The sequence below is a fragment of the Candoia aspera genome, chromosome 13 (genome assembly GCF_035149785.1).
Source record: "Candoia aspera isolate rCanAsp1 chromosome 13, rCanAsp1.hap2, whole genome shotgun sequence".
In the NCBI taxonomy this organism is placed as follows: domain Eukaryota; kingdom Metazoa; phylum Chordata; class Lepidosauria; order Squamata; family Boidae; genus Candoia; species Candoia aspera.
Window position 1 is genome coordinate 19,445,527 of NC_086165.1, and position 19,611 is coordinate 19,465,137.

The following is a 19,611-nucleotide window of genomic DNA, read 5'->3' on the forward strand; positions in this document are numbered from 1 at the left end:
GGAAGATTAGAAGTTCCACATTATAGTACAAAGCATAAGAAATTCACTGGGGCTGGAAGGGGGAAAAGAGGGTAGACCTGAAGATTTTTTCATAGATTAAATCCACAAAGATAAAGAACAAAAAAATAGCAGCTTTTTTTTTCTGTACAGACATATAGATGAGTATCTGAACTGTAAAAAAGTTATAAAAGTGACACAAAAAGACGATGTGTATGCAAATGAGCCATGGTCTAACATAGAACTGCAAGACCCTTTGAAGTCTTAATAACAGAAAAAAGTGTCATCGGAGCGTTAGGTGCCTGAATCCGTTTAATTGGCTATTCTTCTCCCATTTTAGTGTTTCTCTAAGTTTTTTTTTCCCCCGCAAGCCTGCCAAGGACCAGAAGAAACAACTCACGGAAATGCCTGTTTTGTCTGTTTGTATTTCCATTCTGGAGTGCTGTGTTGAATTTCTGCAAAAGGTACATCTCTCCCCTGCCCTTTCAGTTGGCTCATCAATGCCAGTTTTGTCCAGAATGTAAGGATGGGCTGTTTATTCAACCCCATCCCTTATGTTCTCAATCATGTTTAAAAAAAAAAAAAAGCAGGTTTTTGTCCAGTCAAAAAAAAATTTTTTGTTGTTGTTTTGAACTTTTTAAAAATGCCAGTGTACGATAGGAGCGTATTGGTCTGTATTTCGTTTAAATGGAGCATATGGTTATTGTACTCCTTCCATGCCTACAAAACAACCAAACCAGGAAAAACCCTAAAAGAAAGTTCTTTTTGGCAAAATTTGGCAGCGCTGGAAAAAGAATGACCCTTCCATCTTTTATGTGATCCTAAAAAGTTTAAGGAATAATAGTAAAAATCCAGTCTTTTTTTTTTTCTTTCTTTTTATAACAACCTACAGTGTCAGGCAGGTGCTTGCAAGGGAAACAGGAGAGCTGGTTGGCCTGCAATTTCCTCGGATGTAATTTTAAGAAAAAAGTGTCATATAGTTGAACTTTACACAGACAAGTTTCCCATTATGAAGCAGAGAGAAAGGAGGGAAAAGGGAGACACACATCAGATTCTCAAGTTTTTTTTTCTGTTGCTATTAAGTGTTAATATTAAAAGTTTCAGAAGGCTGACTGTGCCCCACGTACAGAGTTCTTTTGCTTGAAACAATCTTCTGTTTGCATATTGAAAAAAAAGGGGAAAAAGTTATTTCAACTTCTAATTGAAGAGAAGGGTCTCTCTTCTCTGACTGTGTGCAGTCATGACAGTTCTTGAAGATCCACTGAGGTACAGTCGGCTTTTGAATATATTGTTATTTTCTTCCTTGCTTCATTTGCTCTTTCCTCCCACCCCACCCCCTTCAGATGCACGAGCACGGATGCGTTTGCAAAAACCTGTTTCTCAAGGTCAGCAGGCTGAAGACTGGGGTAAAGGCAAGGCTCGCTCATTCTTGCGTCCCCCGTTCATGTGGGCGTATGACTGCCTCTCCTCAAAGCTGGCCCGCAGGACCACCACGCCTGGGCCGTTCTCAGCTTTGTGTCCTGAGTGTTTATCAGAAGGCTGGAGGGTTGAGGAAGGATCTAAAGGAATGCTCTCCATGTTCTCCGTCTCCAAATCAAGCTCTTCGGTGTCGGGAGGCTTATTCTCGTCGCTGTAGAAGAAGGAGACCTCTCTGAAAGCTGGATCCAGCTCATCCTTAATGCTACCGATGATCTCCAGGAAAGAAGGTCTCATCTTCGGGTTGTACTGCCAGCACATACGCATCAATTCGAAGCTGGGAAGAGAAGAGAGGAAAGCATGTGTTGTCTCATTTCAGAAGGACTGAACAGCGAATGGTTTCATGACACTTAAAGAGTCGATTGATGAGGCAGCATGCAAATATGGTGAACTTTTGCTTTGGGTGGGAAAACGTACACACTGAATTATACCCTTTAAGACAAAAAGGGACTGTTAAAGTTGACTCCCTGTTCCCAACTAGCTTTGCTTGGCCTGCCACCCTTTGGCTAGAGAGGCTGAGAGTTACGTACCCAATGCACCCGTAGGACACCAGAGTAAGGAAGGATGCCACCCCAAGTACTTGCTGCCTTTGACTACTGTAGATCAAATCAAAATGGTCCAGAAACCAGAATCGGGACTGCTCTAATACAAGGAATTGAGTGCCTACAGTTATAAAGCAGCAGGTGAACAACTGCGTATGACAGTGTTGTTTCCTAAACTGAGCATCTTCCATACTTCAGAGTTCTTCAACCACCATGGCTACTGCTGAGATTTCTGGAAGTTCAAGCCCACGTGTCTAAAACTTGCCCAGCTTGGGAGCGCTCACGTATATTTATCATACTGGGTTCCTATGCACCCAGGCCAATTATTTCAGTGCAAGCCCAAAGGATGCAAACAAAAAAGAACCACTTGCTTTCTTCCTAACGCTGCCGCCATGGGCCACATTTTCATATAGAGTTAATCACTAACCCTTCATAAGCCATCTTAGTCTAGAGCACGGGCTGCAAAGAGCATTCTGCTGCAGATGTTCAGAAGGTGTCCACTCACTGTGATCTGCCCAGAGTCCGGCAGAGGAATAGAAATGGTTCAGCAAAACAACAGTTGGAGGTTACAGTACAGATTTGTAACCCAAAAGATGGAAATACCCGGAAATACCCACAATGGAAGAATGGTTGGTGAAGATGACAGAACTTGCAGAAATGGCAAAAGGGACATGTCTGATTAGGGAGAAGACAATAACTACATTTGTTAATGATCGGAAACCCTTTACGGACTTTTTGCTGAAAACGGAAAGGACGAACTCGCGATTTATGGGTCTGATGATCAGAATGGGTAAAATATGGAAAGTAGCAAGTTATGATGTAATTTTAAAGAGAGCATAAAGTATAAAAGCATTTCTAACTGCTGCAAAGAACACTGGCGGCCACTCCTTGATATCCTTCTTTTCTATCTCTTCGCTTTCTTTTTATCTATCCATTTTTCTTTACTTTTCTTTTTTTCCTAAGTTTGTATTGCTTTTATTCTGGAAAAAATTCTCAGTAAAAATTAATTAAAAAAAACGATCTGCAATCCAGCTCTGAGGTGTAGCAAACCTGAGGGATGCCACTGGCTTTTGATATGAAAAGCTTCAGCCAGCCACCCCCCTGGAGGGTACACGGCCACAGGAGTGAAATGCTCCCTCCCATCTTAAAGGCAAAACAAAGCTCCACAGATGTAGGGTTTTATTTTACCTTCCCTTATTGGAGAACCACCAGCCTATAGCAACCATCGGTGCTCCCTGCTGAGTCCTCCCAACCCCATAAAGAAAGCTGCGACAGATCTAGCCAAGATCCATTTCAGTTACTTCGCCCCTGCAGGGCCCCAGCTGACTTCTCTGTCTCTCACTAAAAGCACCAGCTGGGACCAAGGACGGGATATCAGCGCTCTGCCCCGTTGCCTGAAGGAGAGGAGATACCACAACGAGGCCAGCAGGACACATGTGCCAGCAAGCACATGTGACACTTCCTTTAAGCCATTCCATTAAGCTTCCCATAAAAGGGAGTTTTCCCTACACGGTGGGTTTGAGGCCTTGTTTACACAGCCTTGGAAACAGAATGCTCTTCCGGAAATGGAGGAAGAGAGACATTTGTAAACCGAGGTTGCTGTGCTGCTCCAATCACACGGGAGGAATGAAAACACTCTTCGAACAGCACCCTCCTTTGGCATGCCGCATTCAGAACCAGGAGCAACATCTCAGCTGTTGCCCTTTGATTCCTGGCCAGACTGGCCCTGCGTGAATCCCCTGCCACCCCTTCGGCCCAATCCGGCTGTTAGCAAGAGGGCTGTGGAATTGCTCCACAGGAGCAGATATGTGCCGTGGGGACTCGTTCTTGGGGTTTCTTTTAAGTATACCTGCTTTTTATTCATTTATTTTTTCTTCCTAGTGTTTTTCCTGAGGGTGCAGGGTCTGCTTTTTGGGTCAACCGAGTGTTGATCTGTTGGTTGTGAAAGCAATCAATTGACCGGCTTGTCACCTGAGCCTGCCATCGTGGTCTGAGAGAGACTGGCCCAAGGTCACCCAGCTCGCTTTTGTGTCCAAGGTGGGACTAGAACTCACAGCCTCCTGGTTTCTAGCCTGGAGCCTTAACCACTACACCAAACTGGCCCTCGCTTGCTTTTTATTAATTGTTTTTGCTTCAGTGGATTGTTTTACCGTATCTTATATTTTCATAACGACCCATGCCCCAGTTATGCCATGGAAAGGGGCTCCTAACTGAATGAATTAAAAAATAAGGGCAGAATCGTATGGGAGTAAAAGGCACCCCTGGCTTCGATCTGGGCTCCTGCTCTGTCAAAGCAGTTTTTAGCAGCAACTGTGGCAAGCTACGTCCCTGTGCTGCCTGGAAGCTGAATTCCAGCATACCTGGAGGGGCCAGGGCAGGAAAATAGCTTCAAAAGTTATTTATTGGGGCAGAAATGGGGTGGATCTGCTGTAATCAGTCGCCTTCAAAAAGGGAGCACTGGAAGGCTTGGCCAGCCATTGAGAGTAATTTGATAAGCTTACTAAATAATAATAATAATAATAATAATAATAATAATAATAATAATAATAATTTTTTCTTCATCATCCAAGAAATTATGTCCATTTATACCTATTAGCAGTTCCCTGTTAAACGGCAGTTAAATGCTATTCTCAGACAAATCCCCAACCTTAATTACCAACGCTTATACTTCATTTCACCCTCAATTGCTGGGGGGGGGGGAAAGGGAATGTCTTGATTTATTAATAATACTCTTCCCCGTGAAAACTAAACTGGGAAATCTTTTCTGCTTTGCCAATCTGCATTCCCCCCACCCCCCGGCTGGCCTTGCGAAATGTCCCCCCACCCCGTGTGGAGCAGAATTTCAAAGCTCGCTGGAGATTTCCCATCCTAGAAAAAGGTGGGAAATCCAGTTCCTTAGCAACGTCCAACAGGCGCCTCCTTTTGCTAGACTCCAGCTCACAAGCAGCAAAACAAGGCTGAACTGTCACCTGATCCCAGTCCAGGCCCTCTGGCTGAATAAGCTTTTTTCCTGAGAATCTCAAACAGCTGAGGCCCCTTAATCACTTGCATCCCTCATGCGGGCCTCGGACCAAGGGGGAAAAAAAAATGCCCAGCAGAAGAGAGCAGTTCCTTCCAGACAGCCATTATTCAAACAAGCTCCATGTTCGGTAACACAAAGCCCAGCCCAACACAACTGGGTTGCAAATAATCATAAAGCTTTGAAAAATAAGTGACGTAGGCTGCCTGGTCTATAGAGAGGAGAGAGGTTGGTACGTGAGGCTCCCCAGTTGAATCCCAAGGATCACGTCCCTGTTTGATATGAACAAGCCTTTACAACCTGCTCCTTCTCCTCTTTGCAACCTGGAAGTTTCCAGTTGAAGATTCAAGCCAGGATGGTAAACAGATCGAACGTTAAGATCCCTATCTTGTTTCAAAAATTTAGATCTAAGGTTTTGAATTTTACGGGCATGGGGAAAATCTGTCGGGAAGGACGAGACAAGGGAGAAGACCCTTTCTGGGCGCTCAAATCGCCTGGTCTCCCCTTCCATAAAATCGGAGGATTAACACAACAGCTCGCACGACTGAAGCACCATTTCATGTCTATAGTTGCTCCTTCCGCTATTAAGAGTAGGACAGTGTTTCTCAACCTTGGCAACTTTCACATGCGTGGACTTCAACCCCCAGCATTCCTCAGCCAGGGGGAATTCTGGGAGTTGAAATCCACGCATGTGAAGGTTGCCAAGGTTGAGAAACACTGCCGTAGGAGCTTTGAGTCTTTGCGTTGTTCCAGATTAAAAAGCACTTTATATCTAGAAAAGCCAGGTCAGACCCTGACACTTAAACCTGCCCTTTCAAACCATGTCACTGGATGAGTTAATTTCATGGGCCATTGTGGTCCCCCACAAAATAAAATAATAATAAAAAAAAATCACTTGCTCAGTTTGCAAAGATGCGAGGGCCCGCTTCCCCCACCCCCTGCCCCACTGCATGCATGTCCATGCAGTCAGCAGGATTCATAGCGGTTAGGTGAAGAGAACAAGGGAGGCAAAGATGGTACCGGGACACAGAAGGACTGGGTATACATACAGCATATCCGGGCAGTTATCTGGCTTCTCCAGAAGCCCCCCCTCCATCACAAAACGAAGAACTTGCTCGTTGGACATGCCTTGGTAAGGCTGTTCTGCTAAGGTGGCAATTTCCCATAAGACCACGCCAAAAGACCTGCAAGGAACGCCAACAGGTTAAGAAACATTCCAGCCACGCCACGCAAAAATTTCTCCAGTGCAACCCAGAAACAGAACGCACATGAACACATGGGCATTGGGGGGCACATGCAAGAGGCATGCGGTTCCCGGGATGACAAGATCGCACAAAGGTAACTTGTGTATTTGCATCACAACTGTGCCATCGCCCTCATTAGCACATGTTGCCATTGTGGCACCGACACGGTTTGTCACAGATGCGTGGACAGCTTTGCCATAAAACAATGCAGTGTTATGTAACCAACGGGGAGAAAAATACTGCGACGTGAGTGTAAGTTACTTGGAGTAGTACCTGGCTAGAAAGATGGACATGAACTGAATCAGTAATACTAACCATTGCCCTCTATATGCTCTAAAAGAAAAGCACCATAGGGCCCGATCTGGTGAAATTTAATTTGGAGTCCATTGTACAAGCTACACTTTGGGTAAAATAATAAATTGATCTGTTTCAAACAGACCGGAAGCTTTTACCACCTGCCTTCATGAGACTGCCACACTGAATCCTATTCAATTGTGAATAGTTTTAACACCAATAACCAAGGTAATTCCCCAATCCAGCTTTGAATGGAACACCTACATATGCTTCAAGAATATTTAATGGATTTTTATTTTATTTATTGAATCTCTGGTCAGAGCCCAAAAGAAAAACACAGATGCAATATAAATCAGTAAGCAGAGAGCGGAAGGCAGAAGTAGTGGCCCAAATTCAAAATAGGTGACCTTCTAAGCTTGATATGGAGAACTCAACCATCCAACCCTAAACATCATTCCAACACAGCCCCTTCTGGTGGCAACTGCAGTGGAAGTTAACAGCTTTTGATGGAAATCCACCAGGAGAAAGCCCACTGCCCCCTTTTTCATTGATTCCCCCCCCCATATAATTCCTGTTTCAATTATTTTGGATTATATGGAGGTAAAAGTTTAAAATACCAATGTTCCTTGTAAAACTAACTTGCTTTTTTGGTTTATGGAATGGATTCTTTCTTTTTTATCCTGCCTTTACTGTTTTCATAAATAACTCAAGGCGGGGAACATACCTAATACTCCTTCCTCCTATTTTCCCCACAACAACAACAACCTGTGAGTTGAGTTGAGTTGGGCTGGGAGAGAGGGACTGGTCCAAGGTCACATAGCTGGCTTTCATGCCCAAGGTGGGACTGGAACTCACCATCTCCTGGTTTCTAGCCTGGTCCCTTAACCCCTAGACCAAACTGGCTTTCAGAATATTCAGAATATTTCAGAATATTCTGGATCATATTCTATAAATGTTTCTTAATTCAACATCTTCCAGAAAACTCATGTTACTTAATGACCTTCCTAGGTGGATCACTGCTGCCATTCACACCTCCCTGAGTTACCTATCACTGGTTATTATGGAAAATTCTCAAAATACTACTGGCCAGAGTTATGCTAAGTATACAACTCCCAGGAACTCACACTGGGAGGCTGGAGAGGCCACTGATAGCTTTAATTGCAAACAACAACTGAAGCTGGAGCTTAGCCTCCATATTCTCAGCAATATTCCCTCCTCAAAAGGAGTGGAACAGAAGATACCGAGAGCTGTGTTAGTCACGATGGAAAGGCACTCTCAAAGCATTGCTTTTACACCTTGCAGTAGAGGGACCGAAAACAAATATACCTTGTGCTTCTTTGTGAGTTCACCCACATCAGACACCCTGTTCAAGAAGCCATGCGCAGGTTAATGTGGCCTCTTCTTATCCAGAAAGAAATCTGGAGTTACAAAAAGCATCTAATGCAGTGTTTCTCAACCTCAGCTTTAAGATGTGTGGACTTCAACTCCCAGAATTCCTCCAGCCAGCCTGCTGGCTGGGGGAATCCTGGGAGTTGAAGTGCACATATCTTAAAGTTGCTGAGAGTGAGAATCATCTAATAGGCTGGCTCTTTCAGAAGGCACTAAGTTTAGCTGCCTTTTGCGGAATGGAGGTCCAAGTCCAGTTTTGACAAGGAGAGCCTCAGTGGCAGAAATATCCAAGGATGATTTGTAGAAAAAGTCTGCCAGAAGGTGATGTTCCTGCCTAATTTATTCATGCCACAAGACCCAAATGGACTTTTCGTTCCAAGTCATGCATGCCTGCTGTGTGCAAAATATTCACAGGAATGTGTTATCCAGAGGGAGGCCACATCTACTGCATGTATGCATTCTCCACACGTACTCAAACATTGGAATCAATCCAGAAACTCCCCTGATAGTAACTAGAATTCCATTACTCTGGGATCTGGATTCAAATTATCTCTTCCCCGCAACCTTATTTCTGCCATGTTTATTTTTATTCCGTCAGTGGAATCTGAAATAAAAACTAGGCAGCTCAGCTCCAAAGTTAGCCTTTCCAGAAGGCAAGACTACAAGCGAGCAGTGGGTTCCCCCATCCCAAGAATTCTGCAGTGGGAAGCCAAAAGGTTTCCAAAATATACAAATCTATGTAAGGAGCATCCCTGCCAAGCTTGGAGTTCTAACATGCTTCTCTGGGGCTGTGGGAAAATAGCACAGAAACACAATGACACAATTTTTTAACTATTACAACTGGAAAGCTACTATATCAAGGAATTAAATCTCGAGGTGATTCCAGTATCTGGTTCTTCCTGCTACTTCCACTACAGGTAGTCCTTGCTTAACGACCATAACTGGGACAAGAATTTGAGTTGCTAAGCAAAGCAGTCATTAAGCTAATTGGACTCGATTTTATGATCTTCCACGATCTTTTTTGTGGCAGCCGTTAAGCGAACCATGTGGTTGTGAAGCGAATCACGCAGTTCCCCATTGATTTTGCTTCCCAGAAGCCGACCAGGAAGGACAAAAATTGTGATCACATGACCACGGGACACTGCAACGGTCATAAATGTGAACCTGTTGCTAAGCACCCACATAATCATCATGTGACCAGGGAGACACTGTGATGGTCATAAGTGCGAGGACAGGTTGTAAGTCAGTTTTTCAGCACCATCGTAAGTCTGAACTGTCACTAAATGAATGGCTGTTAAATGAGGACTACCTGTATGGGTCCCTGTAAGAAGCCCTGCGTAATCAGAAAAATGAGCCAGTTTTAAAACCAAATGGTTTAAAATTGTTTTGGGTCTGAGCATGACAAACGTTCCCAAAAAGAAATAGAAATCCCTTGAGAGATGCCTACAGCTTGCAGCTGAGGGTCTTCAAAGCCACAGCCACCCAAACCCAAGAAGGTGCTTTTGGCATAACAATCAAGTTTCAGGGGCCAGCAAAGAGCAATCAGAGAGTGCAAAGAAGCTTTTCTTTATTACCAAACGTCCGAGTGTGTCGTGAATACACCATCCTTCAGCGACTCTGGGGACATCCAGCGGACCGGCAACAGGCCCTTCCCACCTTTCCGGTAATAATCGGTCTCATAGATATCCCTCGTCATGCCAAAATCTACACAGCACACAAGAGATACGTCCTCAGCAAACTGCAGTTTACGTAGAAACCAAAGTAACAGCGAAACAAAATTCAGCTGGCAAACTGTGGCTGTGAATCTCTGTTACCAACCAACCCCAAGCTTTTATTTCTGTTTCACAGGACCCATGGGCTGTATTAAGAGCCCCCGTTTCATCTCCAATCATACAAGCTGAGGAGTCGATGTGGTGGCCACCAGGTTTCCTATCAATCCCAGCATCGTTTATTTATTATTTTAAAGATATTGTTGAGTTTAAAAAACAAAAGGAGCGCGCCAGGCTACAAAACCAAGTGCCATCCTCTAACGTCCTCTTCATTACAAGAACCCCTCTTGGCCTCGTATGGTGTCAGCACCTTGAGGTGGGCCAGGGGAGGAAACAGGCTTCACAAAGACTACTATGCTCTACTTTTGTCTTCCTCTGAGCTATTGCAAGGGAGAGACTATAAGGTTCCTCTTACTTGCTGCCTCTGCCCTTGTAATGTGCATGAAGTTGAAGCTATCACACATTTGCTACTCCACTGCAATTTTTATTTGGGTTTATGTCAAAATTTAATTCTTCCTTTTATGGCAACAATTCTGGGGCAGTTACATGAGTTACTGTTTAGCTTTCCTGGTCCAGGAAACATCCAGGTCAAACGTTCCTGAGACACTTCCTGAAGATCAAGTTCCACCCATATAATCCTGGCTTGTTTTTTTGTCTATGTGTTTGTCTGTTTTGCTGGCTTCTGGCCACAGTAAAGCTTTACTGTAGCATAAGGACAGAATCTTGAAAGCCAGAGTTTTTCTCTCCTCCCTTTTATAACAAAGAGAATCAAGGTGGAGGAATCTTGAATTCTTTCTCATCCCCAACTCCTTTCCAGGTCTAAGCGGATGCTTACATAACTGCCCTTGCATTCTCCTTTTCAAAGTTATGTCCATCCTCCTCTATCCAAAAGCATTTCCTTAAATCCAAAAGCATTTCCCCAAAAAATTAAGAGTTGGTAGCTACACCCCAGTGTTTGGATTGGAAATGTTAGAAACGAAGGGAGGGAGGGCAAGAGAGATGGGGGGTCCTAGGGAATAATCCCACCAGTTTTTCTTCTGAACAGTAGCTATTTAATGATGCCACCAGAAGAAGCTCATCCCCTGTGCAGACTTTTGGGAAAGGACCAAGGACATGCTCTCCAAATTCCAGCCCCAAAGAGGTCCTGACGGGAATGAACATGAAGCCTATCAAGGAGTCAACATTTTACCCTACAAAAACTTGGAATTTTTTGCCCTACCCAGTTCCAGCATCGGGAGATTTCACAAAGCCTTGCTTGCACGTTTTTCAACCTTTTATGTCTACAACAATACTAAACATTTCTTTGTTTTTTTTTAATAAAGTAGCAAAGAAGACACACCTCCAATTTTCACAGTGAAGTCCTCTGCCACCATGCAGTTCCTCGCAGCAAGATCCCTGTGGACAAACTTGTTGGCATTGAGATAGGCCATGCCATCTGCAATCTCACCAGCCATCTGGATCATCTTCTTTAGGGCTGGAGGCATCTGACCTGGATTATTCTAAGCAAGGAATGGAGATCATCACCAAGTCAGTAAAGAGAGTTAGGCTTTCTCCCTTATGAAAACCTCCAGACTTGGCTCGTTTTTCAATGTCTTGGTTGGCAATTCATTTCACTGGCTGCCCAGTGTAACTAATTGCTCTCTCTTGAAGTGTGTGCCAAAAAGTTCACACGCTGCTCCCCGCCTCTTACCTCCAGCAAAAGGGCAAAAAAGTGGAAGGGGAGAGGAAGGAAAGAAACAGAAGAGAGAGGCCATATATGTCATCGAACCTTTTCCCATCCTCCATTTCCACAACCATGTTTTTAGGAGCTAAGGTATTTCTGTGCCTCATCTCAAGGAACACTGTTCATTTTACAGTCACACTTTAATCTTCCTCCTTCACAAACACCAGATGCTTCTACTATCTCACCATAAATTAGTTACAACAGAAGCCATCCACTAAGGCGGCAAGGGCCAGGAAGAACTCAGTGTGTACTGCCAGCCCTAATTTCACCTTTATTTGGTTCTTGAGGATCTTTCGCCTGCCTTACTTGGAACTTGTGAGAACACACCGGGGGGTGGGGGTGGGGCGCTACTCATCTTCTGTTGCCAGTATGAATATTAAATGTCAGCTGCATGATTAAATATTAGTGTTTGTTGCAAAACTCATTCATAATTCAAGGCAAAACCAAAGGGAGCAGTGTGTCGTACTGAAAGTCATGAGCAATTAGGAGGGCTGTCTTATGCTACACCACCACACTGGGTTATCCAGAGTCACGAGTAAGGGCAAAACATTTCAAACCGAGACCTGAAACACAGCTGATTTAGCAGCAAAAACAAAGGAAGGCGTGCGCAGCCACTGACAATTAGATGGGCAACATGGCTAGAGCATTGCTGTTTTATTACTTACAAGAGTAAGAACTGAAAGGTTGCTATAAATTAAGGAAATGCTTCTTGTTGCTCAAATATTGAGCATTACTGTACAACAAATTGCACCTTTTCTTCTTCACACATCCCCACCTGCTACTAAAACTGAAATGTGTGTCTATTGTAGAACATCTTGACTCTTTTTCCTATCTTAACATAACTGGCAAGGGACCAAGGAAAAAGTGGTGGCTTGCCTAAACCAAGTTTATGGAAGCCATGGGCTAGCAGAATAGGGCTGTTCCAGCTGCAGCAACACAGAAGCAGCATAAGAATCTGAAGGGGTGTCAGTCATGCACCCCATCTTACTTGGGAAGTTTCAGAAGGAAGTGTTGTCCGCAATGCATCTGCATTTAAATGCACCTGTGTTAAGAATACTATAATTTAACTCTACCACTTTCTACAGCCGGACCCTCCCTCTCAGAGCACGCATGACTCCAAGTCCCCACCATGGTCATGCTTCTGGGATTTGCAATCAACCACATCCAAAAGGCACAAGAAGACTGATTACTTGTAACCGAACACCAATAAACCATCACATTGCTTAATAAAACTAAGAATGCTAAAAATTTCGGATTGGTAGTTAAGCTAGCTGCTCTTGCTAGTCAGGGTATGTGGCTATATAATTCAATCACATTTTCTTTTAGCACTGTATGGTTAGATGCCTTAAAACTGTCAGAGTTCATACACACAAACACACACACACACACACCAGCCAAAGTTAGGTCCTGATGGGCGACATGCCATTTCAGGGACCCCCTACAATTCCCCTGCTGCCATTGCTTTTTTAAATTAAGCCTCCTTCAGTTATCCCTTTAGGTTACAGGAAGTTTTTAAACTGTCCTTCCGAAGCCTCTTTGGAGAATAATGGTACTGCGTCCATATTTTTGCCATTATTTATTCTATTTTGCACTTTTAACATTTAACTTTGTCTAGGAGTACCTAATAAGCTACGGCAATCTTTTAACCAAAAAGCAAAGGAAGTTGCTTGAAAGGTCATCAGTGAACTAACAGGCTTTTAAACTGAAGGATCAGCAGCTTGACAGAAAGTTCTCCAGGGATTAACAAACGGGTGAGGATGCTGCATCTCCCTTTTCATCCGTCAGTAAACGGGCTGCAAATCCACCATGAACCACTCTCCCAGCACTACAGTTGATGACCTGGACTGGACCCCAGATAAAAAAGACGGCCATCTTCTCTCCACGAAGCACGCTCCCTCCCGCTACCACACACGTACTTCTGTGTCCGGCCGGAGAGACCGCAGGTAGCTCTTCAGATCTCCTTGTGTCATGAGTTCCATGATGACCAGCGTGGGCTGGCCTTGAGAGACGACCCCAAGAAGCCGAACCTGTCAACAGAAATATGCAAATTACATGCTTATGGGCACAGGAACTTGGGAAAAGATCAATCATTGGGATGGGTGGTCACGCTGATTGGGGGATCATGTCGGGGAAGCTGGTTTTAATGGGAGCATCCTTATTTTATTTGCACTGGGAGCAGAAAGTCCTTGCGGTCGGCCCTCGTAGAATGTTCGATCTTGAATATGATTCCTACTGTATGGAACGAAGCTGTCTACAGCACCGCTTCAGAACTCATCTTTTCTTTCCAGCAAGGACCACATTAACTTTTCTCTTATGGATAGGTTCCAATTTTAGCATTTCTAATAATAAAGATTTATCCGTGCATTTGTAGTTTAGCCTTGATTTTATCATATTACAATACCTTTTAAATATAAGATGCGAAGAGCCTGCATTTCATTGGGAAATCCAAAAGGGAGAAAAAAAAAAGACAAAACCTAAGAACGGCTAAGGAATGTCATGCGTCCAGTTATGTACGAAAATGGAAGAAAAGCAAAAAACTGGCTCTGAGTTTTCTATGCTAAATTATATATTCCAGCGTTCTAGTACAGGTAGTCCTCAGTTAATGACGTAATTGGGACTGGAAGTGGTGCGGTTGTAAAGTGCAATGCCACGTGACTCCATCGCTTACTGATGACTATCCCAGCTCTCCTTGTTGCTGTTGTTAAGCCAGGATCAGGAGCCGCTAAGCAAGTCCCAGGTGGCTCACAAGCAGGCCAGAAGGCAGGTAAGTGGCTGCTGTTGGGCTGGGGCCCACAAGGCACAGTGTGTGCAGGTGGCCCACAAGGCGAGAGGCAGGGCTGGCTACTCCCAGGTGGGGGAAAGCACAAGCAACTTACTGGAGTGACCTGTGACCTTCTCTGCTGGCTTCCCCATTGACCTTGCTTGTGGGAAGCTGGCAGGTGATCACGTGACTGCAGGATGCTACAACCGCTGTGAGTGTGAACTGGTTGCCAAGCGCCCAGATCACAATCATGTGACCGCCGGGGGGGTGCTGGGATGGCCGGAACTTCGAGGCCCGGTCATTAAGTACCCCTCGTTCAGCAGCGTCGTAACTTCGAACAGTCGCTGAACGAGTGGTCGTTAATCGAGAACTACCTGTAATGTCTATGTGAGCCTGGTGTGGTGGAAAGATGAAAGAAATCAACAGTTCAGGGACTTACAACGTGATGGCAGTTGAACTCCTTCATCACCGAGGCTTCATTCAGAAACTCTATCCGCTCTCTCATGCTCGCTGATTCATTGACAGTCTTGATGGCCACCCTGGTTTCTGGCTCATCTTTAACAACACCCTTCGCTACCCCCTCATACACCATTCCAAAAGAGCCTTGCCCCAGTTCTCGGCACATAGTAATCTTTTCCCTGGGCACTTCCCATTCATCTGGCACATACACTGCAAAATCACAAAAAAACGTGGTGAAAATCACTCTGGTATGGAAGCCTTAGGGAAAGCTGACAGCATTAGCAACAGGGAAGTTTCATTTCCAGTAATACCATACAACAAAATGCCAAATTTAACACTTTAAGAATTATTCTTCCAATATCTACATTCAAACTGAAATGCTCCGAAACCATTACGCTGTTCCATCCTGTTGAAAACCTGCCCCTAGGCTGCAGGTTGGGGATGGATGATGCCCAAGAATATCAAGTGACTGTGTTGACGTGTTACATTGAACTGTGTCTGTTTAGTCATGGCTTAGCAAAGGAACCACAACGGCTGCGTTTACACAATGTGCTAAGCCTAAACCAAACCCAAACCAATCACATATAACATTATGGCTAAAACTACCAATTACAGCCAGAGGGTTGATGGTTCAAACAGGATATGAATTTACATATCCAGATGCTACAGAGGGAAACACATACAGATAATCAGCTGAATCCCAGAACGCCAAAATTTTCAGAGCTGGTTCTGTCAGACAGTTTAACATTTGGCCTCACAATGCCACATTAAAGCATCCTTAAAAGAGGAGAGGAATATTCCAATTAATATCTGAACTGCATTCCTGGAGTGTGAAATAATGTAATGTGGTTAAAAATCAGTTGGGGACACATGAATGTTCAGGTAGGTAGAGACATCTCAAATTACATTCGTCAGCATGTTTCAAGCACTTGTTTCTCCTGATCCCACGACAACTTTTTAAATGAGGCACAGCAACCGATCTTTTGGCTACAAAAATAACAACAAAATCAAGATTTTAACCCCAGTGTTCATTGTTTTTCCCGGTTCTTTCAGATGCTAAAAAGGAGCTGTCCCTCTCAAGATTAAATCTAAACTGGTAAGCTGAAAATCCTCAGCCCGGGGGACAGAATCTTTAGAAGCCACTGTGATGCGTGACGGAGAAGGAGGGGGAGAGACATGGCCATCAGCTGAAGGCAGGGCTGATTTTGTTCAGTTCCTTAAAAATAAAACGAAAATAAACAGGAGAGCTTTTTTCGTGCATCCTGGCCACCATCACCCTAACTTGGTGTTTCTCAACCTTGTTTCCCATGCTGGCTAGGGAATTCTGGGAGTGGAAGTCCACACATCTTAAAGTTGCCAAGGTTGAGAAACACTGCCTTAACTAAAAGACATCCTGACCCGCTCCATAGTAAGGTATCTGAGAATCGAAGGACAGCTGTATCAATTATTAGCTGAAAGCAGTGAGTTTTGAAGAAGCCACTTGAATCATTCCAAGCACTGACTATCCATGAAGAAGAAGAAGAGAAGAGGAGGAAGAAGAGGAAGGGGAGGAGGAGGGGGAGGAAGAGGGGAGGGAGAGAAGGAGAAGAAAGGTATTTTATCTTTAACAACTGCCTGCCTGCCCAACAATGGGAGTGAATGCTTGTCTCCGCTTCTGCAAAACTCCCTTCACCCTGTTCCAAGACTCTGCTTCTGAAGAGCGTCAAAAGCTAACTTACCATCCGAAGCGCTGAAATATTCAGGATTCACAGAAGCGTAAAGAACTCCGTTTCCAAGCCTGTCGCTGTTCCTGTTAAAAATATAAGCAGTTACTTCTTCGCGTTGATACCCCTTTCCAAAAAAGAGGACAGCATCTTCACAGAATTTTGGGCCTCTCACTTGGAGCTCTGTTCTGGGACTTGCTTTTAAAACACCCACACCCACACATCCCGATAACTACTTTTAGCACATTGTACGGAGGTGCAAGGAATCTGACGTGTTACTTCCCATGGACATCTTATGCAATGGTGGACCCCTTGAATTTTCATTTTCAGGTGATACTTATTTCCTAAAATTGATCTCTGGAGTGGCATAAAAGTGGCTCTTCGCCCAGGCCTTTGTGAGGACACTTGACAGCCCTTCTCCTCCTTTCCCTTGTTCCCATCTGGGTTTGTTTTCCTTGTGTTGTTTTTTGCACTGCTTTTGTTTTTAAACATTTTTAACCATTTGTAAACCGCCAGAGTCACTGGGAGTCATAAGCATACATTTAATATATGGTTGTTGTTCTACCAGGAAGAGATCTGCAATTGTCCTTAGCCCTTTCTGTTACAGTTTTCCGATTTTCTGTAGGTCTGAACAAGATAGCAGCATATGCGTGTATGTGTGTGCATGCATGCACAAGAACTAATTTTTGAATTGCACATGTCTTTTCACACACACACCCAACGTGGCGGATGCCACTTTTGACTATGTAAAGACCCATCCTTCCCGAACAGGTACACTAACAACACAGATAAGGGATTTTACAAGACTTACTACGTCGTCAACTGCCCTTCCTTCAACCATCCTGAGAAGGGGAGGATGATATGGTGATACCAGCTAAATGGGGGAGATGTGGACTTAAGGAACCTGTCCTTGCTAGGTTTCTTAACCATTTATTACTCCAGAAGTTTTGAAAGAGATGTTCAACTAATAATAGAAAAAGCTGACAGTAGCGATGTTGGATGAGAATTGTGGTAAGAAAGTGACAACTTTTCAGAAAATTGTATTCCATCTCAGCGAAGGAAGGATGAATGATAAAAGACACCCTGAGACCCGCATCTGCTCTTTTTAATTATGCAAAAGTCAGCCATGTCCCTAAATGAAAAAAGAAAGGTTGCAAAGGAAGTGTGGGAGTTGCTAAAAGGAGGGGGAGGAAGGACAGGAAGAAAAAGCTACTTTTGGACTACTTAATATTGCCTGTAATGTTTGTCAGAATTATTCATACCGTTTGCTGGGATTTGCTTGGGGAGAGAGAGAGATTATATAACCATAAAGTGTTTCATAAGAATCCCTTCCCTGCGTGATCCCAAATCGAGGTCAGGTTAAAAGGAGTTCCTACGGGGTTTTTTGACTGTAATCAACATTTCATTACAAGTGGCTCTGATCACTCAACCAACCAACCAACCAACCAACCAATCCAGCCATCCGCAATTCTGCTCAGGCCTCACCTCTTCTTGTTACAGACATAGAGCATGATGAGGAGTCCGCCAATGATCAGTAGGACTGCAATGGGGAGTACGATGATCAGGTGCAAGAAATTCCCGTAGTCTGCTGCTGCAACAAGAGAGTACCCAGCATTTAAAACACACACACACACAATTATTTGCGTATCTTGATTTGCTTTCCCCAACCTGGTACCCTTCAGAGGTAGTCTTAATACAGTCCTTCCAGGAAACAATATCCCAGAAATGTTGGACTATTAAATTCCATGAGCCCCAGTCAGCCTGTCCAAGATGCCATGCCATGCCAGCTGGAGAACATAGGACTTACAGTCCAGTGTGTCAACAAGGTGTGGTTTGAGGAAGGTATCATTTGCACTGCCCAGTCAGTGCACAGCTCTTAGCTATATCTGTAGACAGCTCCAAAATTGTCTATTATAATTTTTACAACATTCAAATAAAATCCTGCCCTGCTCCCTTGTTCTTGCTCCATTCACATGTTGGAGTGTAGCCCTGGCCCCGCGCCAAGACCGAAAGGGCCCTTAGCACCCCAAAGCTGGCACTTTTCTTCCCAGAACAAGCTCGACAGCACCCCCAATCAAGCTCTTGTTCAAAGCAACAAAGGCACAAAAATACACCCTGCTTCTAAATGCGTTAAAGGTCCACTCCAAGCAATCTTGACTAAATGATCAAGGAAAACCATGCTCCAGAGCTGTAGAGAATCCCGTTAAAAGAGCTGGTGTCTAACGAATATATGAAATAACGGGGGGAAATTAATACCATTCCTCATCCTAGATCTGTTTCCTTCTTCCAGGGTACCCAATGTCCAAAACGCTTACGTTTGGGTTGGACGTAGAACGAGATTGGCTCCGTCCAGGATCCGTTCCCAGCCAGTGAAGTGGCCTGGACTCTAACCGTGTAATTCCCGGGGTTCAGATGGGTCAGCTTGGCTCCCCCAAGTTTCTTATATTCTTGCCTGGAAACACATTCCCGTTTCTCCTACAAAGTTGGGTGAACGGAGAAGAGAAGGAGTTAAATTGTTTTTTTATTCCTTTATATCTCTTGCAAGGTCAGGCAATAATAAAGGAGTTCGGGTTTCTTTGGGACCTTCTCCAACTACTCTGGCAGGTCTTTTTCCTCTCTTCCTCATTTAATTGTCTTTTTCCCCCCCTCAAGTGCACAAAATCGGAGCAATCTTATAAAAAAGTGGTTCAAGGAAATAGGCATGCGCTCACTCACCATATAGAGAACTTGCTAAAAGGTCTATCCAGTCCTTCATTACATCGTCTATTTTGATTTAAACAGATCACCGAAGAACAAAAGAGAACATTATACAAATGCTCTTCTTAAGGTTTAGTTTTGACAGTGAAAAAAGAGAAACCTGCTTTTCTGCTTGTTTTGTTTTCCAAAATGGCAGAGTTCCATTAGCGACCTCACAGCCATCTCAGGAAACTGCCTTACGCCAGATCAGAAAATGATTCATTCCCCAATACAGGTCCCTCGGGAATTGTAATGCTCATCATCCCTGGCCCCCGGTTAGGGTGGTTGGAAATAAATGCTGAAAGTAACTGGAGGGGTCTAGGCTCAGGAAGGGTGAGTTCCATTGGCTGACAGTGACTCCTTGGGGTTTCAGACAGGAGTCCCACCAACCCGGAGGTAGCAGAGTGAAACCTGAGGCCTTTCGCATGGGGAATGCGCCCTCTATCACGGAAGCGTACCTACGGTGTTCACCTGGCTGCTAAACAGAGTGGTATCTATC

At 44.2% G+C, this 19,611-nt stretch overlaps 1 protein-coding gene across 2 annotated transcripts in view; it reads right to left on the minus strand.

Annotated features, from left to right (window-relative positions):
* Positions 1-116: 116 nt before the first annotated feature.
* Positions 117-19,611, minus strand: part of IGF1R (insulin like growth factor 1 receptor) — a 195,791-nt gene continuing 176,296 nt past the window's right edge. Inside the window, exons 13-21 of one of the 2 annotated variants that reach the window (XM_063314540.1) lie at positions 18,692-18,851; positions 17,862-17,964; positions 16,392-16,462; positions 14,654-14,883; positions 13,370-13,480; positions 11,070-11,229; positions 9,536-9,665; positions 6,084-6,218; positions 117-1,750 (exon numbers count right to left, since the gene is read on the minus strand). In XM_063314540.1, coding sequence (XP_063170610.1) covers positions 1,384-1,750; positions 6,084-6,218; positions 9,536-9,665; positions 11,070-11,229; positions 13,370-13,480; positions 14,654-14,883; positions 16,392-16,462; positions 17,862-17,964; positions 18,692-18,851 — 1,467 coding nt within the window. In that variant the 3' untranslated portion in view covers positions 117-1,383. Of the gene's footprint in view, positions 1,751-6,083; positions 6,219-9,535; positions 9,666-11,069; positions 11,230-13,369; positions 13,481-14,653; positions 14,884-16,391; positions 16,463-17,861; positions 17,968-18,691; positions 18,852-19,611 lie in introns of both variants that reach the window. The other variant, XM_063314539.1, reaches the window with a different exon arrangement.